General features: G+C 43.5%; 2 protein-coding genes across 6 annotated transcripts in view; both read left to right on the top strand.

The window, feature by feature from the left end:
• LOC121572572 (DNA-binding protein SATB1-like) overlaps positions 1-10,697 on the top strand; it is a 47,884-nt gene extending 37,187 nt beyond the window's left edge. Inside the window, exon 13 of the mRNA XM_045222258.1 lies at positions 10,666-10,697. Coding sequence (XP_045078193.1) covers positions 10,666-10,697 — 32 coding nt within the window. The remainder of the gene's footprint in view (positions 1-10,665) is intronic.
• Positions 550-25,939, top strand: LOC121572059 (TBC1 domain family member 5-like). Of its 5 annotated transcripts, XM_045222015.1 has the most exons (23): positions 550-633; positions 6,451-6,576; positions 10,666-10,719; positions 11,474-11,595; positions 13,594-13,645; positions 13,816-13,924; positions 14,005-14,094; positions 14,233-14,307; positions 16,600-16,667; positions 17,021-17,123; positions 17,477-17,565; positions 17,686-17,736; positions 18,204-18,273; positions 19,241-19,413; positions 19,504-19,646; positions 20,014-20,120; positions 20,827-20,912; positions 21,163-21,452; positions 22,477-22,682; positions 23,161-23,284; positions 24,923-25,002; positions 25,212-25,439; positions 25,658-25,939. In XM_045222015.1, exons 4-23 carry the CDS (start codon positions 11,493-11,495, stop codon positions 25,937-25,939), a joined length of 2,529 nt encoding a protein of 842 aa, XP_045077950.1. In that variant the 5' UTR covers positions 550-633; positions 6,451-6,576; positions 10,666-10,719; positions 11,474-11,492. The 5 variants fall into 5 exon arrangements, with proteins under 5 accessions (XP_045077950.1, XP_041739868.2, XP_045077949.1 ...); XM_041883934.2 differs by lacking the exon at positions 6,451-6,576 and having other exon boundaries at positions 23,185-23,284; XM_045222014.1 differs by lacking the exon at positions 6,451-6,576.
• Positions 25,940-27,352: the final 1,413 nt, after the last annotated feature.

Genomic DNA, 27,352 nt, shown 5'->3' with positions numbered 1-27,352 from the left:
TCCTAAACAGCTAATCAAATGGCTACCCGGACTATTTGCATTGCCCCCCTCTTTTACACTGCTGCTACTCTCTATTTATTATCTATGCATAGTCACTTTAATAACTCTACCTACATGTACATATTACCTCAATTACCTCGACTAACTGGTGCCCCCGCACATTGACTCGGTACTGCTACCCACTGTATATAGCCTTGCTATTGTTATTTTTACTGCTGCTCTTTAATTATTCGTTATTATATTTTGTATTGTATTTTTTTGGTATTCTTTCTTAAAACTGCACTGTTGGTTAAGGGCTTGTAAGTAAGCATTTCACTGTAAGGTCTACACCTGTTGTATTCGGCGCATGTGACAAATAACGTTTGATTTGATTTGATTTGATGTAGAAGTATGCAATATAAATGAAACATATCACAAGGTTTCTATTTTAATATGGGTCCTCAACCCCATCCTGTTTTTGTTATGATTGATCATTTCAAAGGTATGTTTAAGGTAAATACCCTGACATCATTTTACCTCCCTGGTCACATGTTCTATCAGCTGTGCATCAGCACATCCGCCTGATTCGCGACTGTTTACAATCTGAAGACAGACAAACAGACCAGAATGGGGAACCCCGCATGAGCAGAAGAGGTAAAACACACATTCACAGTTAACGACAGAATATACGAAGGAGTAGGTTTTTTTTAATAATTGGGAAACAACTCTTGAGTTTGCATGAAGTTGCTAGCTTGTTTTGTCTTTATCTAGCTGCATGTCGGAAGTGTACAGCTAGGCCTGCTGGGTGCAATGCAATGCTCTTGTAGCTAGCCTGAATGTTAACCTGAAAAAAAGCTTGCGAGACAGTTTGACGACTAAATTATATTACTAGCCATCAGCAATGCAGTGGCATGATGAAGTAAGTATGTGCTAGCTATTGTAAATATGCATGGTGTTGCTACCTAGTTAAAGACATGTTTGTTGGTCTACCACCATGTTGGACAACTAGCTAGAGTTAGCTGCTAAGTCATGCCAATATTACACACTAACATTGCGGTGAAAATATGTCTGATCACCTTTTCTGTAAATAAAGCTAGTGACATGTATTTTACCCGTCGTTTAGCTAGCTATAATTTGTTAAAACGGTCTATTTACCCTGTGTTCACATTCGGTTGATGCATGTTGAGACATTCAGTTGAAACTTTTGAATGATAGTTAGCTATGCACTAGCCTACCTGTTTCTATTATGTCCAAGTTATAGTTGCCAATAGCACTATTGTGACCCAGTATAAGGCCTTGATAAGGCCGTATAGCTCAGTTGGGGGTGCATGGCGCTTGCAACGCCAGGGTTGTGGGTTCGATTCCCATGGGGGGCCAGTATGAAAATAAAATGTATGCACTCACTAACTGTAAGTCGCTCTGGATAAGAGCGTCTGCTAAATGACTAAAATGTAAAATGTTGTATCTAGAGCTGTTTTGTTTTGGTCAGAGGCCGGACAGGAGAGGTCTGTCCCGTGAGAGAACCGTTCTGTCAGTGTCGACCCTTTGATCTCTGAGCAAGGTACACTGACTGCAGGGAAGCAGCCAGTCTAACCTGTTACTGAAGGCATATCTAATCCGTAACTCCTTGTCTGTCCATCCGGATAGTCTACCCCAGAGGAGTTATAGGTGCCGGTTTGGAGGAAAGTTAGGCTCAGACGGTTTCTTTACAGATATCCACATGTTATAAAATCCTGAGGGATGGACAAGGAGTTAGATATCGCTAGTTATTGTCCAGGCCCCATGCATTGTAGCTTTCTAGGACATGCGCAATTGCTACCTTATCTCTATAGCAGGGGTGTAGGAAAAAATTCAGAGGAGTATTTTTTTAAAATAATAGTGTATTATTTTACGCCCCTGCTCTATAGAGCTAGCTGAGCTGACAGCCCTAGGGGGAAAAAAATCCCCAGGTAGTAGATAGAAAGAAACCTTAAAAATAACCAGACTCATGGTCCCCTGTAGCTCAGTTGTTAAGAGCATGGCCCTTGCAACGCCAGGGTTGTGGGTTCGTTTCCCACGGGGGCCAGTATGAAAATGTATGCACTCACTAACTGTAAGTCGCTCTGGATAAGAGCGTCTGCTAAATGACTAAAACTTTAAAATGTATGCACTCACTAACTGTTAGTCGCTCTGGATAAGAGCGTCTGCTAAATGACTAAAATGTAAAATGATTTAAGCTAATTAGTTATGGACATGGACTAAACTGTGCTTGGCTAGGGGCAATAGGATGTTTCTTCCCTATGATCGTCTTCATACTTCAAGATTTGTTATTTTTGTTAGCTCCTGATGAGTGTGTACGCATGCATGCGTGTGTGTATGTTTCATGTCTCAAACACACACACACACACACACACACACACTGAGAGACAGAAAGTTTCAGGATCCCGGTCTGCACCCTGGCCTGCTCAGGATCTGTGGTAGCCTTTAGTGTGCAACCCCAATGGCACCCTATTCCCTACATAGTGCACTAGTTCTGACCAGAGCCCTTTGGGCCCTGGGGGAAAGTAGTGCACTATATAGGGAATAGGGTGCCATTTGGAACATAACATTAGCCTGTGTGTTGGCCTGGGAGCTTCTGTAGACCATGGGACTAGAGGCCTGTACAGCAGTTATACAGAGGTAATTGTGTGCTGAAGTCGAGGCATGTGAGTTTAACGGTGTTCTCTCATTTTTTCTCCATTTTCTCTCAATTTTTTCTCTCCTTTTCCTCTCCTTTTTCTCCTAGCATGGAGCTTATGGCATCAGACCTCTAGGCCTAACTCTTCCTGTCAGCACCGCTCAGAGCAGCTCCTCTCACTGGCCTCTCTTCTCTCTCTCTCTCTGAGTTTATTGTGAGGAGGATCATAAACATAATCTCTTTCCCTGTAGGATGACGTGACAATAGCTTATAGTGTTGGTAGGTAGACAGACAAGTGCTGTCAATAGAACAGCAGGTGATGAGTCTCAGTGTAAGCCGGTGACATATATATATATATATATATATATATATATATATATATATATATATATATATATATAGCTATGACTAGCTAGGCTTACTGTTGTAGCCAAGTATTATTTTTGCTATGTGTGGAAAGGTATTGACTACTAGGTGATCCACCACCTGGATTCGGTCCTATGTAGCAAAATTTGAAATAGTTTTTATTTTTTTATTTTTTTACATTGGCTGAAAGTAGAGACTCAGAGCTACAAAATTGTATATCATACACTGCAGTTGAGGAACAATGGGGAAAGTAATTCTGCTTTTAAAGTTGATAAACTTGTAACCCCACTTTTGAAAAAATGGCCCTTGAATGTTTTGGTACACCTACTGGAGAGCTCTTCTTTGTCTACACCCATTCAGCATTGTTCACACCCTCTTAAGCCCCACCTATCTCTTTAAGGATTCACATGTGAGGCCATGTGCTAAACAGAGTGAATATGTTAGTGTAGTAAACAACGAAAGATTTCAAGACTAAAATTGGTAAAAGTAGTAGCATAAAGTAGTAGTAAAAATACACTATCTAGTCCTTGGCCTATATCCTAATCTGATTTTGGTGCAGGTCATGTTGTTCTTCACATTACCGTCTCTGGTAAACACACACTATATCAAATAAAATCCAAGTTTAATGTCACATGCACAGGATACAGAAGGCGTAAACGGTACAGTGAAATGGTTACTTGCATAGTAGAGTCTTTTGTTTAGACATGTAACTAGCTAGCTAAACAATGAACCATAATCCCAACTCATACTACCATGCACCATGCATGAATCTGCAGGTAGCTAAAGCTAACCAACTAGGTTAAATGTTAGCAAGCTAGCTAATATTAGGCTATAACTAGCAAGGCAAATTAATTTCTGAGATACTAATAATATTACTAGTCAGATCATACACCTAACGTTAGCTAGTGAGCGAGCCAGCTAACGTTACCTAGTTAACAGTACGCTTTAACTTGCAATGAAATTGACTTTTTGACCAAAGTAGAAACGTATTATATCTGAAAATGTAGGTAGACTCTTCCCCGTATACATGGATGACCGCTTCTCCCTCTCTGTCATGGATGCCATGGTTGCCCTTAGTTTCAAGATGTAATCTGGAGACAGGTGTTTTATACAACAGCCTCCTGTGTTCTCTTTTCGACTCTCCGCATTTGGCAATCATCTCTCAGCTTCCACCGGGCATTCCACTGATTTCAAAACTCGGTCAACTTCTTCCGTGACAACAACACTGTTGATCGCCATTTCTTCTGATGACAGTGATGGGGAAGACTCTACAGTGTCTGGTTCAATGAAAATGTTTTTACCTAAATCAGGGATTTCGTCATCGTCTGATACATTTTCAGTCAGAGAGAGTCAGCATGGAATGATCGTCAACAGAAAGTAGTCCATCACAACGTTTTCCCACTGATATTTGTCGATAGTGCTATTAACTTCAGGACAGCAATGCAACACTTTTTCACTTCTTCATGATATCTTTCAAAAAAAGCCACGTTAGAAAGGATTATCCACACATACTGAGCAGCTCATGTTATAGACAGAAGCATGCTACATGGCAGACCAATCCAAACTCATCTCTCGGCCTGGCCAGCCCATCCATTATCTCAGCCAATCATGGCTAGTGGGAATGTTGCTGTATTTTTCTTTGGCTAAACCAACTAGCCTCATAATTTAACAATTGTATTCATATTTACAGATGGCATACAAGTTTGTTATTAAGGCACATGAAAGTTCACATGTTCCAGAAGGCATTTCTGCCAAAAACTCGCCTTAAAAAAAAGTTGAAATGCCTCTCCTGTGAAGTAGTGACGTGCGACATATGCCCTAGCTTCTTGAAACGGGTAACACTAGGCAGACTGATAGGAAGGTCCAAAACAGGGATGGTCCTTGTGTTGTAGGCATTGTGTCTCTCAGAGCACAGGCTAGAGGTTTTCCCATTTCCTTGACAACCTCAACAAACCATTTGATTGGTTCAGTCTTCAATTTCTCGAATGCGATCTGTATAGCCTACATCTACTAAGATGGACCCTCAGTCACATGAAAGCCATAGGCTAGTCCTCTATACTAGCACTGAAGTACCCTGCTCTGTTATTCCTCAGTGTATTCTGCTGTTGTCAGAACTCATTATCCGCTGTTCCACAGCAACATAATCAGACTCACTGAAAGCAGAAGAAGAGCTTTATGGCTCTGGGCAGAAGCTACACAGCCTCTCTGTCTAGCTCAGGTTATATCCTATTGGTTTTCTACCATTTCGGGCCTTCCAAGTCAGATAGCAATGCAAAGCTCTTTACCTATTGGTTTATTAATGCCTTCCATTATGTATTTATTTGATTACATCATAAAAGATGAATGCGGTGAATTATTGACGTGTCTTTTGGTGACGTGGTAAATTATGCAGTAGTTAATTTGGGTTGATTATTGCACTGAGAAGTTTGTGGTTATTGTTACAGAAAAGGAGATGACTCTGGAATAGAACTTTAGAATAGAATGGAAGTGAATTCTTCCTCCAGGCATGGCCGCTCCAACGCACGCTCATCAGGCCTGGAATTTTTACATTCAAGAGGTGCCCAATCTGCCAGGGCACCAAGGCCATCTGCCAGGGCACCAAGGCCATCTGCCAGGGCACCAAGGCCATCTGCCAGGGCACCAAGGCCATCTGCCAGGGCACCAAGGCCATCTGCCAGGGCACCAAGGCCATCTGCCAGGGCACCAAGGCCATCTGCCAGGGCACCAAGGCCATTAACCAAAATGGCCAATAAAATGTCCTTAAACTGAAAAACACTAGCTATTCTGTTAAGAAAAACATAAGTGTATGTAAATGTTGGAGTATTTTTGTAATAATAATACATTATTGCTTTGCTTTTTCTCAATCTGATTGGGTGGGCATGGCTCCCAAGTGGGTAGGCCTGTGCCCTCCCAGGCCCAACCATGCCTACGCCCTGCCAGGCCCACCAATGCCTTAGGAGAGAAAGGCTGGTGTCTGTTGAGCACGGCAACATCACACATCTTGCAATCTGAGGGGAGGCAGTCAATATTTTGAAACTATTTGACCATAAACGTAATTGTTTAAAACTTGGATGTTTTTTGTCATTTCATGAGGCATGTTTTACCTAGTTTCAAAGTAGATTAGCCAAATTACGAGGGAATTATTTTATAAACACTTCCTCATATGCCATTGAAACCAGTAGGCTATTTCTCTATTGGTTTTCAAAAAACTTTATTTCATTGTCCAGTAGCCATGGACACAATCCTAGTCATATTAGCAACACATGCTACACTGAACAAAAATATAAACGCAACATGCAACAATTTCAAAGATTTTACTGAGTTACAGTTCATATAAGGAAATCAGTCAATTAAAATAAATTATTTAGGCCCTAATCTATAGATTTCACATGACTGGGAATACAGATATGCATCTGTTGGTCACGTATACCTTTTTTTTTTTTTTGTAGGGGCGTGGATCAGAAAACCGGTCAGTATCTGGTGTGACCACGATAATTGGCCATCTGCTCGGTACAGTTGAAACGGGATTCATCCGTGAAGAGCACACTTCTGCAGCGTGCCAGTGGCCATTGAAGGTGAGCATTTGCCCACTGAAGTCGGTGACGATGCCAGTGGGCATCCTGGTGAGGATGATGAGCATGCAGATAAGCTTCCCTGAGACGGTTTCTGACAGTTTGTGCAGAAATTCTTCGGTTGTGCAAACCCAGTTTCATCAGCTATCCGGGTGGCTTGTCTCAGACGATCCCGTAGGTGAAGAAGCCGGATGTGGAGGTCCTGGGCTGGTGTGGTTACACCTGGTCTGCGGTTGTGAGGCCGGTTGGATGTACTGCCAAATTATTTAAAACAATATTGGAGGCGGCTGATGTTAGAGAAATGAACATTAAATTCTCTGACAACAGCTCTGGTGAACATTTCTGCAGTCAGCATGCCAATTGCACTCTCCTTCAAAACTTGAGGCATCTGTGGCATTGTGTTGTGTGACAAAACTGCACATTTTAGAGTTGCCTTTTATTGTCCCCAGCATAATGTGCACCTGTGTAATGATCATGCTGTTTAATCAGCTTCTTGATATGCCACACCTGTCAGGTGGATGAATTATCTTGGCAAAGGAGAAATGCTCACTAACAGGCATGTAAACAAATTTGTGCATAACATTTGAGAGAAATAAGCTTTTTGTGCAAATGGAAAATTTCAGGGATCTTCAATTTCAGCTCATGAAACATAGGAGCAACACTTTACATGTTGCGTTTATATTTTTGTTCAGTATAGTTGTTACATTTCTAAATGTCTAAATATTGAGATTGGTACCCCCCCTTAATAATAGTTTGGTAGGTCTCTATTGGGCCATTAAAGATTACCCCAGTCATTTTACATTATTACAGAGGACCTTGAGATGCTGAAACTGCTGCACCGCTAGTAGCTTGTGTTACTTGCATGTTCAGATTCTTCTTCTGTAAAATTTGAATTGACATGAAACGTACATAGCCCATGTCCTGACAGTGGGCAGTCATAGTTTGAGGAACTAGATGATCAGGCACGTCTGAAACATGTTAAACTATTTTTCAGAATCCGTTCTAGTTCAAAATGATGAAATGCAATGCATTATTATTTACCTATTGACAGCATCTCTCTCTCTCTCGTTGCAGATTAGTTCTAATTATTTAATGGGATGATGTCTTTTTAAAAGGGGAAAAAAAACTCAAATGACTTAAAGAAGGCATTAGTCTTTGTGAGGAACAGATGTTGCCGAGGGAAACGGGAGCATGCATTATGCATATACAATTATTTATTTTGGTAGCGTGCACGGCTGATTTATCGAAGCCGGGTTCCATGCGCCTCGTTAATGGGTTTAAGGAGATGCCTTTTGTAAGGGTGATTTCCATAATTAATAAAGGAACATACATAATGAGTTGGCTGCCGCAGTGGAAGGAAGCGTGTGGTATGTAGACTAGGCCTAGCCTGTGTGTACACGCACACATTTAGAACCATGGAAGAGGCCTATCCATGATAAAGAATAGAGAGGAGGAGTTTAACCTAAATAAGATCAACATGGTTTATTGCGGACGATATAAGACGTTGGTGTCTTTTGATGAAAGACGTCGTGGTTTAGGCTAGTTTTGGAATGGAGCTGCTCAATGTCCTATCATTGTATTGTTGTTATGTGAAACGTCATGATTTGACTTTTTATTTATTTATTTATCGCCTTATCTTTTAGTTGTCTTTTTTTTTCTTTATCGTTTTATAGTTTAGTTGTCTTTATTTTTGTATATATATTTTTTTACCTTTATTTAACTAGGCAAGTCAGTTACAGTGAGGGGAAAAAAGTATTTGATCCCCTGCTGATTTTGTACGTTTGCCCACTGACAAAGACATGATCAGTCTATCATTTTAATGGTAGGTTTATTTGAACATTGAGAGACAGAACAACAACAACAAAAAATCCAGAAAAACGCATGTCAAAAATGTTATAAATTGATTTGCATTTTAATGAGGGAAATAAGTATTTGACCCCTCTGCAAAACATGACTTAGTACTTGGTGGCAAAACCCTTGTTGGCAATCACAGAGGTCAGACATTTCTTGTAGTTGGCCACCAGGTTTGCACACATCTCAGGAGGGATTTTGTCCCACTCCTCTTTGCAGATCTTCTCCAAGTCATTAAGGTTTCGAGGCTGACGTTTGGCAACTCGAACCTTCAGCTCCCTCCACAGATTTTCTATGGGATTAAGGTCTGGAGACTGGCTAGGCCACTCCAGGACCTTAAAGTGCTTCTTCTTGAGCCACTCCTTTGTTGCCTTGGCCGTGTGTTTTGGGTCATTGTCATGCTGGAATACCCATCCACGACCCATTTTCAATGCCCTGGCTGAGGGAAGGATGTTCTCACGCAAGATTTGACGGTACATGGCCCCGTCCATCGTCCCTTTGATGCGGTGAAGTTGTCCTGTCCCCTTAGCAGAAAAACACCCCCAAAGCATAATGTTTCCACCTCCATGTTTGACGTTGGGGATGGTGTTCTTGGGGTCATAGGCAGCATTCCTCCTCCTCCAAACACGGCGAGTTGAGTTGATGCCAAAGAGCTCGATTTTGGTCTCATCTGACCACAACACTTTCACCCAGTTCTCCTCTGAATCATTCAGATGTTCATTGGCAAACTTCAGACGGCCCTGTATATGTGCTTTCTTGAGCAGGGGGACCTTGCGAGCGCTGCAGGATTTCTGTCCTTCACGGCGTAGTGCGTTACCAATTGTTTTCTTGGTGACTATGGTCCCAGCTGCCTTGAGATCATTGACAAGATCCTCCCGTGTAGTTCTGGGCTGATTCCTCACCGTTCTCATGATCATTGCAACTCCACGAGGTGAGATCTTGCATGGAGCCCCAGGCCGAGGGAGATTGACAGTTATTTTGTGTTTCTTCCATTTGCGAATAATCGCACCAACTGTTGTCACCTTCTCACCAAGCTGCTTTTCGATGGTCTTGTAGCCCATTCCTGCCTTGTGTAGGTCTACAATCTTGTCCCTGACATCCTTGGAGAGCTCTTTGGTCTTGGCCATGGTGGAGAGTTTGGAATCTGATTGATTGATTGCTTCTGTGGACAGGTGTCTTTTATACAGGTAACAAACTGAGATTAGGAGCACTCCCTTTAAGAGTGTGCTCCTAATCTCAGCTCGTTACCTGTATAAAAGACACCCGGGAGCCAGAAATCTTTCTGATTGAGAGGGGGTCAAATACTTATTTCCCTCATTAAAATGCAAATCAATTTATAACATTTTTGACATGCGTTTTTCTGGATTATTTTGTTGTTATTCTGTCTCTCACTGTTCAAATAAACCTACCATTAAAATTATAGACTGATCATGTCTTTATCAGTGGGCAAACGTACAAAATCAGCAGGGGATCAAATACTTTTTTCCCTCACTGTAAGAACAAATTATTATTTACAATGATGGCCTTATCTTTTAGTTGTCTTTTCTTTTGGTACTGTAGGACTTTACAGTAGTTAGCCTGATTTCCATGGCGATGTAGCCCACATAGAGCTGTCAGTCTGAACATTCCCTGGTTCTATCCCTATCCCCTCCTCTTTCTCCATGGAAGTCACTCTGTGATTAGTATGTTGTTTTTTCATTTGCATACATAATGTTATTTTCCACTTCTCTTGTTCTTGTCCAATCTGTTTTATTAAAGTGTAGGCTATGTCAGTAATGTTCCAAAGCCACTCAGCACACATTACAGTGGCCTGAACTCCATGCAGGAACAAACTCAGTCATCAGATCTATCAGTTCCTCTTTCACTAGTGTTGTCTTGTGTTGAATTCCCTTCACTGGTGTTGTGTTGAATTCCCTTCACTGGTGTTGTGTTGAATTCCCTTCACTAGTGTTGTGTTGAATTCCCTTCACTGGTGTTGTGTTGAATTCCCTTCACTGGTGTTGTGTTGAATTCCCTTCACTGGTGTTGTGTTGAATTCCCTTCACTGGTGTTGTGTTGAATTCCCTTCACTGGTGTTGTGTTGAATTCCCTTCACTAGTGTTGTTGAATTCCCTTCTAGTGTTGTGTTGAATTACCTTGGTGGTATCCGTACCCAGGGATAGAGAGAAATACCAAGACTGCTTTTCTTTGTTTCTATCTTTGATTTCTCTTCTGTTTGTCCCTCTGTGTTGTTTCTCTCAGATAAGCCTTCATCTGTCGTGAGTCTAAGCTGAGGAGAAACACATTGTTGTGACTGTAAGTACTGACATGGAACAAAGACAAAAAAGCCTAGGCCTGAAGCTTAATTGGATAAGAGTATTCCCATTTTATACTGTTTTGTTCCGTTTTTAATTGTTCTACTAAACTTCCTCCCACTCTTTCTATTATCAGATAAATCCTCCTGTTTTAGCTCTGTCGTGTACAGTTTTGCTCTTACTCTATGGTATGTTTTGCTGTTACAGTCATCTCAGGGTTTTTTCTGGATCAAAAAGGGGCTTAGGTGGTGGGCGTGGCCGGGGCAGCTGAATTTTATTTTTGTTTTAGCATTTTTAAACCAATTTCCTGCAATTCTCCGAATTTTTTCTTGGAGCCGAGATACATGTTGCAGTTTTAAAGTGATGTTGGGCTGGTGCTGGAGATAATGAATATGAACTTGAGAAATCTTGATATTTTCGTTTAATAACAAAATCAATACTATTAAATAATATTGTTTTGGGAATTTTCTATTCCCTGACTGTCTAGCTTTTTATTTTGGTGATTGTTAGTGCTCAAAGATCATTTTTATCAAAATGATATAGGTCCATTATCTTATATATATTTTTTGGGTGTGGACTTGGGCGGCCTGCCCAAGGGTTTCTATGGCAGAAAAATCCCTGCATCCTACTCTTGTTCTGTGGTGTTGAAGAGTTAATACTCGTTCTTGTTCTGTGGTGTTGTAAGAGTTAATACTCGTTCTTGTTCTGTGGTGGTACACGGGTAGTTCTAAACCCTCCTGTTGTTCTCATCACAGGTTCTGTTGGGGGGTGGTCATGCAGCACCCTAACTTTGAGACCCACCACCCTCTCCAGCCAGAGGGAGAGCAGGAGACTGGTTTTGATCCGCTCCACAACTTCAACAGGAATCGCAGCCGTGGTGAGTCGACATTTACAACACATTCATTAAAGATTTATTAACATGTTATAAATCCTTTATATAATCTCTGAGGCTTAATTAAGCTGTTATTAACATTTCATAGTCATATCTAGTGATGTGGGAAAAAGTCGAGACAGTTACTCATCACAACATTATTTCTGGATGATATTATAATGATATTTGACTCCTAGTATAGATTAGTAAAATATATATATATTATAATTTTTTGCTACTGTAGGTCATGTTAGCTAGCGGTAGTCGGCTGTACCTGTGCCAAAACTACGGTATTTTGCATCGTATAACTTGTTCTCCATCTTGTTTTCAAATAGTGAACCAACATGTTTTCAGCACTTTCATTTCCATGACTGATCAAAACTCATTTTCTCATGCTCTCTCGTCTCTCTGCAGCAGACATATAGTGAGCAATATGTTTGGAACATCAAATTGCAATAAAATCGCAGTATCGAATCGCGATACACATACAATAGTGAGAATTGCAGTACATATCTTATCGGCACCTAAGTATCGTAATAATATCGTATTGTGAGGTCCCTGGCAATTCACAGCCCTATTCATAACCATACAAAATGAATAACATGTGCGAGGTACAGAGAGAAAAGGAGAGATGGATGGAGAAAGGTTTAGAGAGAGAGAGGTGGAGTGGATTGTATACCGGTGAGTCATTAATACAGCTGATCACCAACGTTCCCTCAATTTTTCTTCAGGCAGTGAGTGAATTTCAGGTTTGCTGAGCGCAAATTCTCGGCAACTTCCGGCGTGCGTTTACTGTGAACACTGGAGAAAATGCATCCCATAACATTTTAACATGGAAATAGATGTTCTATGACACAACCTACAGTAGCAGCCAATGTGTGGTGTTCAATGTAGGCCTTGAAAAAATGCAGTGCTTGACATTAACCTGGTTATCCACTCAGACAAGGAGGTGACTGAAAATAATGTTGTTTGAATAAAGAAACCAACCAAGAATATGAACAAATGTGCACGCGCAGCGACATGTGGTTCTGTGCTTTGATCTCAAAACAAGTGCATCTACTCGCGACCGCTTGTGCCTGTCAATGCAATAGAATCCTCCGACGATGCTCTCTGCCTAAAACAAAATCCCACACTAAGTCTTCCTTAGTTTTGTTTCGGTATTTTCCATTGAAAGGGGCTAATATTATGTTGATTTGATCACAATTTCCACAGTAGAGTGAAACGTTGATAGTGTAAAGTAACAGGGCAAACTCTTGTAAAGTTGAGTGAAGTTCAATCTCGTGCGTCTCTGCGCGGGCTGTTATTTTCTTTCTGCGCGGCAGTCTTGGGGAAGCTGAGGGAACATTGCTGATGACGCCTGCGGGCAAAAGAAGGGTTAAAGTGTGTTTAGCGTTTTGTTTAGCTTATGAATATTCACCGTGAGTGTCCCCAGAGCAACGTCACACGATACACTCCTGTAACTAATGATTATTGACAGCTCCCAGAAGTGTGTGTTAACCTGCAGGGCAAATTAGGTATTATTTACACATTTACATTTACATTTTAGTCATTTAGCAGACGCTCTTTCCACAGGGCATACATTTTATTTTTTCATTTACAATGATTTAGGTTTGACTTTCCTGCCTCTTACTCGCTCTGTTTTTGCCTCTTGAGTACCTTCATCTGTCATTTTCCTGATGACATGATCGAATTGGTCAAAGTCATGTGGTAGAAACCATGCTATTGAAATGTATGTATATTGAAATCTGTCAGAGTTTAGCATTTTCCTTCCAGCACCTTCACTACTGGTTTTGGGTGTGCAGTAGATTCTGCCTAATATCTACAAGAAAACATGCTATTGAAATGTATGTATATTGAAATCTGTCAGAGAAAAGGATGCATTGACAAGTATTCTAACATCCATTATGTTGGAGCTGAGCCACTATGATCCACATCATTGGTGTCTACATCGACTCCTAGTGGCTGCATTTGTAGTTAAAAAAAAATGTAATGTGTGTTTTATAGGAGGATCTCTGGATAGTAGCACTTTGTCTAAGTCCACTTTCCTCTCCTACAGGTAAGAAGTGGTGTGTGTGTGTGTGATTTACGTTTTGGTCCACGTCACAGGCAGATCTAATTCTCTGCTTATTCCAAATTAGATTAAATAAATTGGAGAAGGTTGAAAACTCACTAAAAGCTCTTCTCATCTCTCCCATTACCTCCCTCTCTCCCTCCCTCCCTCTGAAGGAAAGAATGGGATGACTTGTTTCTGAACACTAATTACCTGACCAGGATCCGGCAGGCAGGCATCAACGGTCGATTGCGGAGCAGCCGATTCCGCAGTGTGTGCTGGAAGGTAAACCAGTCACAGACAAACATGGCTCTTGGGTGTCTGAAGGTATTTCTACCATGTGAGTCATGTGTGTTGTCTTCTAGTTGTACCTGGAGGTCCTTCCTGAGGATAAGAGCCAATGGATCAACAAGACCAAGGAGCTACGAGCCCAGTATGAGAGGATCAAAGAGACGGTGAGTTGTTGTGTTTGTGCGCGCCATGTGTTCACCTGTTCCCGTGCCTGCTCGTGTGTGTGTTTGGGTGTGAGTCAGCTCATACTTTTTACTATGTCTGTGTGTGCCAGTCACTGACCGCCTCTCCTCTCCTCTCAGCACATCACCAACCCCCGTAAAGCTGCAGGTCAGCAGGACCTGGTGGTCAACAACCCACTCTCACAGGACGAGGGGGTAAGTGTAGTGTAGCCTCATAGTCTCTCTAGATACAACTCCTTATCCATAACAGTGGGAATGTAAACGTCTAAATAACTATATCACAGGACTAAGGGGGTGTCCCTGTTGTAAATATCTACTTATTAATACACTTTTATAATTCATTTATTATGATATACAGTGCATTCAGAAAGTATTCAGAACCCTTGACTTTTTCTACATTTTGTTACATTACAAATGTATTAATAATAAAAATACTAAAATACCTTATTTACATACGTATTCAGACCCTTTGCTGTGAGACTCCAAATTGAGCTGAGGTGCATCCTGTTTCCATTGATCATCCTTGAGATGTTTCTACAACTTGATTGGAGTCCACCTGTGGTCAATTCAATTGATTGGACATGATTTGGAAAGGCACACGCCTGTCTATATAAGTTCCCACAGTTGACAGTGCATGTCAGAGCAAAAAACAAGCCATGAGGTCGAAGGAATTGTCTGTAGAGCTCAGAGACAGGATTGTGTCGAGGCAAAAATGTCTGCAGCATTGAAGGTCCCCAAGAACACAGTGGCCTCCATCATTCTTAAATGGAAGAAGTTTGGAACTACCAAGACTCTTCCTAGAGCTGGCCTCCTGGCCAATCTGAGCAAGGGAGAAGGGTCTTGGTCAGGGAGGTGACCAAGAACCCGATGGTCACTCTGACAGAGCTCCAGAGTTCCTCTGTGGAGATGGGAAAACCTTCCAGAAGGACAACCATCTCTGCAGCACTCCACCAATCAGGCCTTTATGGTAGAGTGGCCAGACAGAAGCCACTCCTCAGTAAAAGGCACATGACAGCCTGCTTGGAGTTTACCAAAAGGCACCTAAAGACTCTCAGACCATGAGAAACAAGATTCTCTGGTCTGATGAAACCAAGATTGAACTCTTTGGCCTGAATGCATAGCATCACGTCTGGAGGAAACCTGGCACCATCCCTACGGTGAAGCATGGTGGTGGCAGCTTCATGCTGTGGGGATGTTTTTCAGCGACAGGGACTGGGAGACTAGTCAGGATCGAGGGAAAGATGAACAGAGCAAAGTACAGAGATCCTTGATGAAAACCAGCTCCAGAGCTCGCAGGACCTCAGACTGGGGCAAAGGTTCACCTTCCAACAGGACAACAACCCTAAGCACACAGCCAAGACAACTCAGGAGTGGCTTTGGGACAACTCTCTGAATGTCCTTGAGTGGCCCAGCCAGAGGCCGGACTTGAACCCAATCGAACATCTCTGGAGAGACCTGAAAATAGCTGTGCACCGACGTTCCCCATCCAACCTGACAGAGCTTGAGAGGATTTTCAGAGAAGAATGGGAGAAACTCCCCAAATACAGGTGTGTCAAGCTTGTAGCATCATACCCAAGAAGAGTTGAGGCTGTAAATCGCTGCCAAAGGTGCTTCAACAAAGTACTGAGTAAAGGATCTGAATACTTATGTAAATGTGATATTTCCAGGTTTTTTTGGGGGGAAAAATCTCTAAAAACATGTTTTTACTTTGTCGTTATGGGGTATTGTATGTAGATTGATGAGGGAAAAAATACAATTGAATCTATTTTAGAATAAGGCTGTAATGTAACAAAATGTGGAAAAAGTGAAGGGTCTGAATACTTTCCGAATGCACAGGTAACTGCCAAAATAATGGAATGAGGGATAACAAAATATATTGAAAGCAGGTGCTTCCACACAGGTGTGGTTCCTTAGTTAATTAAGCAATTAACATCCCATCATGCTTAGGGTCATGTAGAATAATGCTGGATATGATTTAGGCTTCCATGGCTATGCTCCCATAGGATGACAATGCCCCCATCCACAGGGCACAAAAGGTCACTGAATGGTTTGTTGAGCATGAAAACGATGTAAGCCATATGCCATGTCCATCTGAGTCACCAGATCACAACACAATTGAAAACTTATGGGAGATTCTGGAGTGGCGCCTGAGACTGGGTTTTCCATCAACAACATTTCTCGTGGAAGAATGGTGTCGCATCCCTCCGATAGAGGTCCAGACACTTGTAGAATCTACGCCAAGATGCATTAAAGCTGTTCTAGCTCGTGGTGGCCCAACGCCCTATTGAGACACTTTTTGTTGGTGTTTCCTTTATTTTTGTATTTACCCATATGTTCCTATATTGTGTAATTGTGTATTGACACCAATGGGGAATGGTAACCTCGTACAACATTCTGTAATCAGTCTGGTAATAGGAGGCTAGGTGAATGGGTCTGTGGTGTATTTCCTGGTCCATATGTCCCTGTGCTCTCCTCCCTCCTGTCCAGAGCCTGTGGAACAAGTTCTTCCAGGACAAAGAGTTGAGAGGGATGATCAAACAGGACGTGATGAGAACGTGAGTCTGATTTAACATCTTCTCAACTGCTACACCTTTAAATACAGCTCTGGTTATCAAATAATGTCATGCTCATGTCTACTGTACACCTCTCACATAAACACTCTCACCCTCTTTTCTCTCCCTCTCTTCTCGCCGTCTCCTTTTGCCCTCTCCTTTCGCCCTGTCCCCCTCTCTTCTCTCCCTCTCTTCTCTCACTCTCTTCTCTCTCTTCTCTCCCTCTCCTTTTGCCCTCTCCTCTCTCCCTCTCTTCTATCTCTTCTCTCTCCCTCTCTTCTCTCCCTCTCTCTTCTCTCCCTCTCCTTTCGCCCTCTCTTCTCTCCCTCTCTCTTCTCTCTCTATTCTGTCTGTAGGTTTCCTGAGATGCGTTACTTCCAAGAGGAGGACGTAAGGACCAAGCTGACAGACATCTTGTTCTGTTACGCCCGAGAGAATGAACAATTACTGTACAAACAGGTACCATTACAGCATTAGTTAAGATTTATACAGGCACACACTGTGTTAGATATGCCATCAGGCATGCTAATGCACCCTATAGACTAGACGGTGTACTGTCTACATAGTGCTACAGAGGGAGAGAGGATGATGACCAGTCAGTGTTCTAACAGGAAGTGACACATGGCTGGCCACTGGGTAATGAAGTTTAATGATGCTCTGTCAATACTGATAACATACCTCATGCATCACCCTGAGAGAAACAGGCCATTCTCTCTCTCGCTGTCTCTCTCTCACTCTCTCGCTGTCTGTCTCTCTGTCTCTCTCCCCCTTTTCCTCTCACTCACTCTCTCTATCCCCCTCTCTTTCTGCAGGGAATGCATGAGTTGTTGGCTCCTATCGTGTTCGTCCTACACTGTGACCATCAGGCTTTTCAGCACGCCAGCGAGACCGTCCACCCCAGGTCAGTCACACCTGCACTCCTACTCCACATCAACTTCCTACCCTTCAGTTTAACCCTATCCTGTTCATTCCTCCAAATTGATCTATGTGTTGATCTAATGCTTTTGTCTTTGGTCCACAGTGAGGAGATGATGTCTCTACTGAATCCCATGTTCCATGAACATGACGCCTAGTGAGTGAAATATGCATTCTACTTTCATCTACATTCTTCACCTCCTAGGTCAGGGATGGCCTACTGGTCCCCCCTTTTGTAGGCACGCGGACACATTTCACAAAATATTGTTATTATTATTATGTATTTTTTTAGGAACTCAGTCAGGGTCTCAACTTACTGTTGAGAGTTAGAATAGAAGAATACACTAGATGCAATTTCGAAATTTGGTTGTGTATCAGCAGTCACTCAATTAGCCCATGTCAGCTAAATGTTTTTAGATTGGTAAGTTAGTCTAGCGGCCAACGACCTAAACTTGTAGTAAGCATGGTTGGGGGGGTAGGGGCCCTCATGATGAGTTACGTTTTTTTGTGGCCCCCCACCCCCATCAAAGTTGCCCGTCCCTGTCCTAGGTGATGGCAATAATATGGACAGGTCACAGAGAGTGAGACTTCTAACATGAGACTCTGTGTGTCTTTGTTCTGTAGTGCCATGTTTTCCCAGCTGATGGAGACAGCAGAACCCTGGTTCTCCAGCTTCGAGAGGGTAGTCACAAGGGTCAGTAGTAGTACTCCTGTTAATATTCTCTTTACGTGAAAAAGTTGTAACACTCACAGGCTATTTTTGTAATAACCTTTCAAAAACACTCCGGTAATGGCTGAAATGGACTCAATGGAATACATTGTCTTTCCGTTGTATCTATAAGAACGCTGAAGCTTTGTTGGGGATTTAACGCATCGTCTCGACACTTCTATCACAAGAAAGAGAAGAAAGATAACATGGGTGTACATTTTTTGTGGAATTTAGAAAAGTTATCATTTAATACAGTTGAAATGTTTACAAATAAGATGCGCTGAAATGAAAGCAACTTCCAAAAATGAACACTGATTATAGTGATATTATGTCTGATCTCAACTATAATGTAAAGTATGTATAAATGGGTGTAATCTGGAGCCAAGCGTGTTGATTTTTAATCTGAGTGGATCCTGCTATTGACACACAACAACAGTAATTAATGAAGCAGTCTAGACAGCACAGGTGAGTACAGGTAGGCCTTCTAGACAGAGCACATTTTTGGGTGGTTGCAGCCCTGTTCCACCCCTTTATGTTAATATATTCATATATGCAAATATACACCCAGTGTATTTATGCAAAACAGGCACATATAAGTTTATTTATTTTAACACAAAATATAAAAATACCTGATACTATTAGAAAATGTATAAATGAGTGCATTCAAATATTTATTTTGTTGACATTTGACAATAAATTGAATACCTGAATTCCCACAAATCCCTGAACTATATTCATTATTTGTCCGTGCCAGTAAAATGTTTTATACCTAAAAATCTATCTTTATCCATTGTCCAACTCAACTGTTGCATTTTTTAGAATTGTTTTTAAAAACTTTGAACAATTTTGATGACGTTGCTAATTCTAACGTATTCCAGCGTTGTATATTATGTTAATGTTATTCCAATGTTGTGTTGACGTCATCTAAACGCTGTGTGAACGTTCTCCTCAGGGGAAGGAGGAGATGCTGACCAGCATGCCGTTCGCCCGGCCGCAGGATTTGGGGCCGTCCATTGCCATAGTGACCAAAGTGAACCGTATCCAGGACCAGCTGGTGAAAAAGCATGATGTGGAGCTGCACATGCACGTCAACCGCCTGGAGATCGCCCCGCAGATATACGGCATGTGAGTACCGCCACCTGTGTTTGTGTGTGCGTCTGTTTAATGTGTGTTTGCGTCTATTAAATGTGTGTGTGTATCTGTCTGTATCTCTAGTCGGTGGGTGCGTCTGCTGTTTGGCCGTGAGTTCCCCCTGCAGGACCTGTTGGTGGTGTGGGACGCCCTGTTTGCTGACAGCATCACTCTGGACCTGGTGGACTATGTCTTTGTAGCCATGCTGCTCTATATCAGAGACGCCTGTAAGGACCTCCCTCACTGCCAATCAATACATATGTCAATCACTTAGTCAGTCACATAGACGGTGGGTTGGTTGGTCGGTCAGCTAGTCAGTCAGTCAGCTTGCCAGTCAGTCAGCTTGCTAGTCAGCCAGCCAGTCAGTCAGCTAGTCAGTCAGTCAGCTTGTCAGTCAGTCAGTCAGTCAGCTAGTCAGTCAGTCAGCTAGTCAGTCAGTCAGCTAGTCAGTCAGCCAGTCAGTCAGCTAGTCAGTCAGTCAGCTTGCCAGTCAGTCAGTCAGTCAGTCAGTCAGTCAGCTTGCCAGTCAGTCAGCTTGCCAGCCAGTCAGTCATTGAGCCCTGCTAACTGTTTGTGTTGTTGTTCCCATCTCAGTGATAGCGAGTAACTTCCAGACCTGTCTGGGCCTTCTAATGCACTACCCACCTATAGGAGACATCCACACCCTACTACACAAGGCTCTGTTCCTCCGAGATCCCAAGGTTAGAGCTCACACACATTTCTGAGCGACACACACCTCAGAGGGGGAGGGAGAGGGAGAGGGAGAGGGAGAGGGGGAGGGAGAGGGAGAGGGAGAGGGAGAGGGAGAGGGAGAGGGAGAGGGAGAGGGGGAGAGGGAGAGGGAGAGGGGGAGAGGGAGAGGGAGAGAGGGAGAGGGGGAGAGGGAGAGGGAGAGAGGGAGAGGGAGAGAGAGGGAGAGGGAGAGGGAGAGGGAGAGGGAGAGGGAGAGAGGGAGAGGGAGAGGGAGAGGGAGAGGGAGAGAGAGGGAGGGAGAGAGAGGGAGAGGGAGAGGGAGAGAGAGAGGGAGAGGGAGAGGGAGAGGGAGAGGGAGAGGGAGAGGGAGATGCTCTTTCCATGACAGACTGACCAGGTGAAAGCTATGATCCCTCATTTGACATACTTGTTAAATCCACTTCAATCAGTGTACATGAATGGGAGGATACAGGACCGACCCAGATGACGTTTGAATTTCAGAACCGGGCCTGGCCGGGTCTCTGGTATATCAGGTTCACCCGGACCCGTGAAGACCTCTAGTTTGTAGTATGACAATGATAGTCAGAGTAGTTGGCTAAAGCACATAGAGATCTGGGACCATATGACCCCCAACCACACACAACACTATTTTGTGTGTTTATTTTGTCACTATTTAATCTGAGCTGTTTTCACTGTCAATGCCTTTCCCTTTAGAACAATCCTCGGCCAGCTAACTACCAGTTCCAACAGAATCTGGACTATTACAAGACCAGAGGAGCGGACCTGGTCAACAACACCCGGTAAGCAGACACACGCGCAGGCACACTCGCACACACGAGCATGAGGGACAATGATCGTAACAAACAAACACACGCACTTTGTTGGTTCACAATATCTTGCTAAACTAACCCTCACTCTCTCTCACTGTCTCTTGCTTTCTTTATCTCGCTCTTTGTCTCTCTCTCTTCATCTCTCTCTTCGTCTCTCTCTCTTTGTCACTCACACACTCACTCACTCACTGTCTCTCTCTTTATCTCTATCTCCCCCCAGTGCCAGTGCCAGTGCCAAGACGGCTCCTCTCAACATCAACAAGGTCTCCAGCAGCCTTCTCAACTTTGGGAGGAAGCTCATTGCCCCCGCCATGTCAGCGGGTGGAGCCAGCGGTATCTCTCCAATCAACAGCGAGGTTCTGTCTGCCCCCTCCCCCCTCACTGCAGCCCCCCGTTCCCAAGCCGAGCCCCTGTCCTCTGGCCACGCCCCCCTGCAGACGCGGACACACTCCCAGTCCCAGCACCACCGCTTACTCAAGTCTGAGAGCATGCCAGTCTACTTGAGCAAAGGTGAGGGTTGGAAACACACACTCTTAATCAAACAGGTATACTATGACATTGACGCTAACACATCCATCCGTCCAGTATCTTAGAGAAGATTGATGGCCCCATAAGCGTATAATAGCAATAATCAACTATGAAGTGTGTATGTATGTGTGTGTGTGTGTGTGTGTGTGTGTGTGTGTGTGTATATATATATATATATACACACACACACACACACACACACACGTGTGTGCACCAGTTTAGGCTGCTGAGGGGAGGACGGCTGATAATAATGGCTGGAACGGCGCTAACGGAATGGCATCAAACACCTGGAAACCATGTGTTTGATGTATTTGATACCATTCCAATGATTCCGCTCCAGTCATTACCACGAGCCCATCCTCCCCAATTAAGGTGCCACCAACCTCCTGTGGTGTGCACGAGCGATAGCCTTCACCCTCCTGTCTGTTAGATGTAGTTTCAGGCGGAGTCTCTCGGGTCTCTCTCTCCACCCACATTTTCTCTGACACCCAAGGTTACTGCTACCATAGCAACTGCTTGTGTGCATATGTTGCTGTGTTTTTGTCTCCCCTTTCACCAGTTCATTTCAACCCTGATCTCTGAGCATCACAGCACCTCCTGGTTACTTTATCAACCAATTAATCAGTCAGTGAATGGCGTTGATCATCCATAAGGTCCACATTCACACTGGTCTTAATCAATCACTGAAAGATACAAGCCAGCAGAAGTGTGGTAGTCCAGAGTTGAATAGTATATTGCCTTAGATGCACGTTATACTGCTAGTCAACCAACAGCAGGAGCCAGAGAGACTGTTTTGAGTCAGAGCCATTCACCATCGGTGCAGTAAGTAAATTGAACCTGAATACAGTCATCACACACTCATATGTCGAGGAGATGTGAACATTGAGGAGGTAAGAACAGGACAAGGTTGGTGACAACTGGACGGGTCCATCTGTTCTCTCTCTCTGCTACTCACAGCCCTTGTCTGTTTCTGTCTTTGTGTTAATCTGTTCTCTCTCTCTTTCAGGCCAAACCTCCAGGACAGTTAGCTCCTCCCCCAGCATAGAGAGTCTCTCTGGGGGACAGGGTCACACCACAGCGTCCCCGCCCCTTCCTGTCTCCAGGGGAAGTGACAACAGCACCTCATCCCCACCCCTCTCGGCCACCAAGAAGGACTCCTTCTTCAACATCACTCGCTCCCACAGCAAGACCATGATGGGCAAGAAAGAGGCCGTGAGTAGTGCGCGCTCTCTATCTTTCTTTCTCTGCAGGTCTCTCTCTCTAATTCTCCTCTCTTTCTCTCATTCTCCTCTCTCTCTTTCTCTCTCTCTCTCTCTCTAATTCTCCACCCTCTCTCTCTCTCTCCAACTCTCTCTCCAACTCTCTGTCTCTCCAACTCCACCCTCTCTCAATTCAATTCCAGGGGCTTTATTGGCATGGGAAACATATGTTTACATTGCCAAAGCAAATGAAATGGATAAACAAAAGTGAAATAAACAATAAAAAGTGAACAGTAAATATTACTCACACAAGTTCAAGAAGAATAAAGACATTTCCAATGTCATATTATGTCTATATACAGTGTTGTAACGATATTATTTTGGAACTGTAATATTTACTGTTCACTTTTTATTTATTTCACTTTTGTTAATCCATTTCACTTACTTTGGCAATCTCTCTCTCCACCCCCTCTCTTTCTCTAACTCTTAAGTTGTCCTCCTCTGTGTTGTGTAAGGAGGAGGAGTTGGAGGCCCAGGTGTCCTTCCTGCAGGGTCAGATCAATGACCTAGAAGCCATGAGCAAGTACTGTGCCAAGATGATGAACACACACATTGGTAAATTCACATTTACATTTTAGTCATTTAGCAGACACTCTTATCCAGAGCGACTTACAGTTAGTGAGTGCATACATTTTTCATACTGGTCCCCCGTGGGAATCGAACCCACAACCCTGCCGTTGCAAGTGCCATGCTCTACCAACTGAGCTACACGGGACCATCTACCAATACATATATCAACATGCACATTGAGTTTAACAAACCTGACCCTAACGCATCAGTGGTTAGATTGAAAATCAAGTATCAACACACATCTGTGAGTGCCAATTATAGCCTGTGAGTTGAGCTATAACCATGATGATGTTTTGAACAATCTAGTGATTGAACCGGTAAACAGGTGTAATCAGTTGTGTGGTTAAAACAAAGGCTTTTGTTTACTGTCTGTGTGTTACTGCTTTATGAAATTGTATTTGTCACATGCTTCAGTGAAAGTGAAATGCTTCCTTACGGGTCCTTTTCCAACAATGCAGAGTTAAAGATGAAGTGAAATGCTTCCTTACGGGTCCTTTTCCAACAATGCAGAGTTAAAGATGAAGTGAAATGCTTCCTTACGGGTCCTTTTCCAACAATGCAGAGTTAAAGATGAAGTGAAATGCTTCCTTACGGGTCCTTTTCCAACAATGCAGAGTTAAAGATGAAGATACAAATAGTGACACGAGGAATAAATACACAGTGGCCGTGTCCGAATACCCATACTTGAGTCCTAAATAGTAGGCCGTTTGAGTATGTGAAAAAATCGAGGATACTTTAAATGCCCGTATGTCATACTCATTTCGGCTTTGACAACAGCTGATCAGTTAGATATGGGGAGAAGCTACTGAAATCAACAGCTGATCAATTAGATATGGGGATGTGCTAATGAAATCAACGCATAGCGGGAAACTATGCAATCGCGCATGAGGTATTTTCAGAATGTGGAGGATCTCGTTCCCAATGATCACTGCTTTAGTTTATTATGCTGCTGTCCAGCGGTTCTGGATTTGCGATGCACCCGACTGTCCAAGTTTTTCTGTGCAATAGCCTTTTGATTTGAACATTTGAAAATATTTAGTGTGTGTACTAGGCTATTTAATTGAATTCATATATGTTACAGCACTTTGGTTTCACTAATAAATAGGCTATGTTGAAATGGAACCAAATTCTGTTTCTGTCTTCAGTCCTTTTTTAAATAGGATATATGGGCTGGCTATATGGGCTACGGTATAGGTCGAATGTGATAGTCTGTCTATAACCAGCCTGAGTAGGCCTATAACGCCATTCCCCTTCGATTCAGAGTTTAGAGAAATGTATCGAATTGAAAATGAGCTATTATCAGGCTGGTTAATGCAATGCATGTCTGTTGAATATGGAAAAATCTACCCGCACTCGGCCCCACCCCAGCTACTCATCCAGTCAGGAGCCACTACTGCGTTGTGGCCTTGGCATACTGCATACCTTTTACTAAACGGTACGTGCTAAATAGTATGCGATAATGAGTATATAGTATGCAGTTTAAGTATGTAGTACACTAGTATGGGTATATTCAGACACAGCCGGTGATTTAACGAATAACAATAATGAGTAAATATTGTTTTTATGTATATTTTAGAATTGAGTCTGTCGCCAGCGACTGTGATCTGATGTCTGTCTCATCAGGTAAGATCCAGGAGGTGATCCTACAGGAGCACCTGGAGAAAGAGGATGAGGTGTTGGTGTCACTGGCTGGACTCAAACAGGTACTGGACAGCAGCACAACAGGTGTGTGTGTGTGAACATGTTTGCGCCTCTCTGAGTGAGAGTTAGCATTTTGACCGCGTGTATTAAGTGCATGTGTACATTGTCTATGTAGGTGTAGGTGTGTGTGTATGTGTTCTCAGTACATCTGTGTGTGTTCACCATGACTTGCTCTGTGTGTTACGTCTGTATTTATGAATGAATCCGTCAGATCAAGGACATCCTGAAGGGGGCGCTGCGTTTCAACCAGAGCCTGCTGGAGGCAGAGGAGAATGAGGAGATCACCATCGCTGACCACCACTATGACAATGCCGCCGCCATCGCACAGCAGCAGCACGCCAACAGTCACCATGAAGACCAGCCCTACCTGGCCGCGCCGCAGCGTGGTGATGGAGAACAGGAGGAGGAAGAACGGGAGCACACGCCACCAGAGCAACAGGTGGAAAACACACATGGTTGTATTAATACATACTTGCAGTGTATCCTCACATACTTTGGTATCATTCCCTATGCTTCAAATCTATGATGCATTGTGGGTATATTGCGACTGACTGACTGATCTACAAATAATACTAGTAGTTATTTATGATGGAAGGTGATTTGTAGATCAGCCAGTCAACAGCAGTGTTGAACAAGCCCCTTGTCTCCCTTATGCAGGTGTCTCCCCCAGAGTCCTCTCTGTGTGTGGGCTCGGAGGGGAAGAACTGGGACGACTACATCCTGGTCTCGCAGGATGGAGAGCTGCAGCCCACCGAGGGAGGGGCGGAGAGGACCCCTCCAAATAGACAGCTCCACAGCTCGGTCAGGGTGGAGCCGGAGGGCGTGGGGGCGTTCCAGGACCCCCTGATGGGTGCAGCGTCGGGCTCCTCCAGCCCAGACGAGGGCAGCATTCACAGCAAAGACTCAGACTTCACTATTGTCAACCCCCAGGACCTGTGAGGGACTGGACTTTACTGATCTGGGTGGGAGTTACCCCTAACCAGAGATCTAGGATCAGTTTATCTACTCCCTAATCCCCACCTTAACCATTAGATCAGCCTTTAAGGGGTAACTTCATCCCAACCTGGAGGATATGCTGTCCCACAGGGGAAAACCAACTCGCCACTGCTGGGTCAAATTTGCACATAGACTGGACTATGGCAGCCTACTGTCAGGCAGTCGCCAATACCTTATAATCTCCTCTGCCTGTTCTATCTTATCATCTCTGACATCTTACCTGCACTAACCTGCTCTGTATTCCTTCATGAATACCATAGATATCTCCTATGCCTATAGCCTCTACTCCTGTATGCTTGGGCGTTAGCGCTTATCCAACCCCAGTTGGAGACAAGTTACTTTAACGGTGATACCCATTTCTGCCCCGACAGGATCAGATCAACACAGATCACCACAGGCTACCTTCAGGAACTGGAATTCATAGTGCATTTATCAGTGTGGGGAATGCCTTTCTCTTCTCTGTATGTAGTAATGGGAGGAGAGGATAGTACCTTGTTGCTCCAGGTAGGGGAGCTGTCTGTAATGGGAGGAGAGGGTAGTACCCTGTTTCTCCAGGTAGGGGAGCTGTCTGTAATGGGAGGAGAGGGTAGTACCTTGTTGCTCCAGGTAGGGGAGCTGTCTGTAATGGGAGGAGGGTAGTACCCTGTTTCTCCAGGTAGGGGAGCTGTCTGTAATGGGAGGAGAGGGTAGTACCTTGTTTCTCCAGGTAGGGGAGCTGTCTGTAATGGGAGGAGAGGGTAGTACCCTGTTTCTCCAGGTAGGGGAGCTGTCTGTAATGGGAGGAGGGTAGTACCCTGTTTCTCCAGGTAGGGGAGCTGTCTGTAATGGGAGGAGAGGGTAGTACCTTGTTTCTCCAGGTAGGGGAGCTGTCTGTAATGGGAGGAGAGGGTAGTACCCTGTTTCTCCAGGTAGGGGAGCTGTCTGTAATGGGAGGAGGGTAGTACCCTGTTTGTCCAGGTAGGGGAGCTGTCTGTCCCATACCTCTGTCTTTATCTAATGCCTGTGTCTAAAGATATTTTCTTGTCTCTTGCCTCCATTCAGCTCCTCTTTGATTGTCCTTTAACTGTTTCGAGGTAGAAGTTGCTCATAACCAATCGCCAGTCCTACACCTACCATTAGGGGGGATGGTACAATATCTGATCCTCTATCAGTTGTTAGAGGCAACTTCTACCTACAATTAACCAGTGCCTGGAAACCATTGACAGATTAACTGACTCACTTCTTCTTCACCTTTTTGTTTAAAGATACAATGTTAACCCTATACAGCTGCATTACAAGGTGAAATTATTAAATTATGGAAACAGGCTTCTTTTTTGGTGGGGGTGGGGGGGGGAATCAATTCAATGTGAAAATGTA

This window comes from Coregonus clupeaformis, chromosome 8 (genome assembly GCF_020615455.1).
Source record: "Coregonus clupeaformis isolate EN_2021a chromosome 8, ASM2061545v1, whole genome shotgun sequence".
NCBI lineage: Eukaryota > Metazoa > Chordata > Actinopteri > Salmoniformes > Salmonidae > Coregonus > Coregonus clupeaformis.
This window is presented reverse-complemented; position numbering and strand designations above follow the sequence as displayed.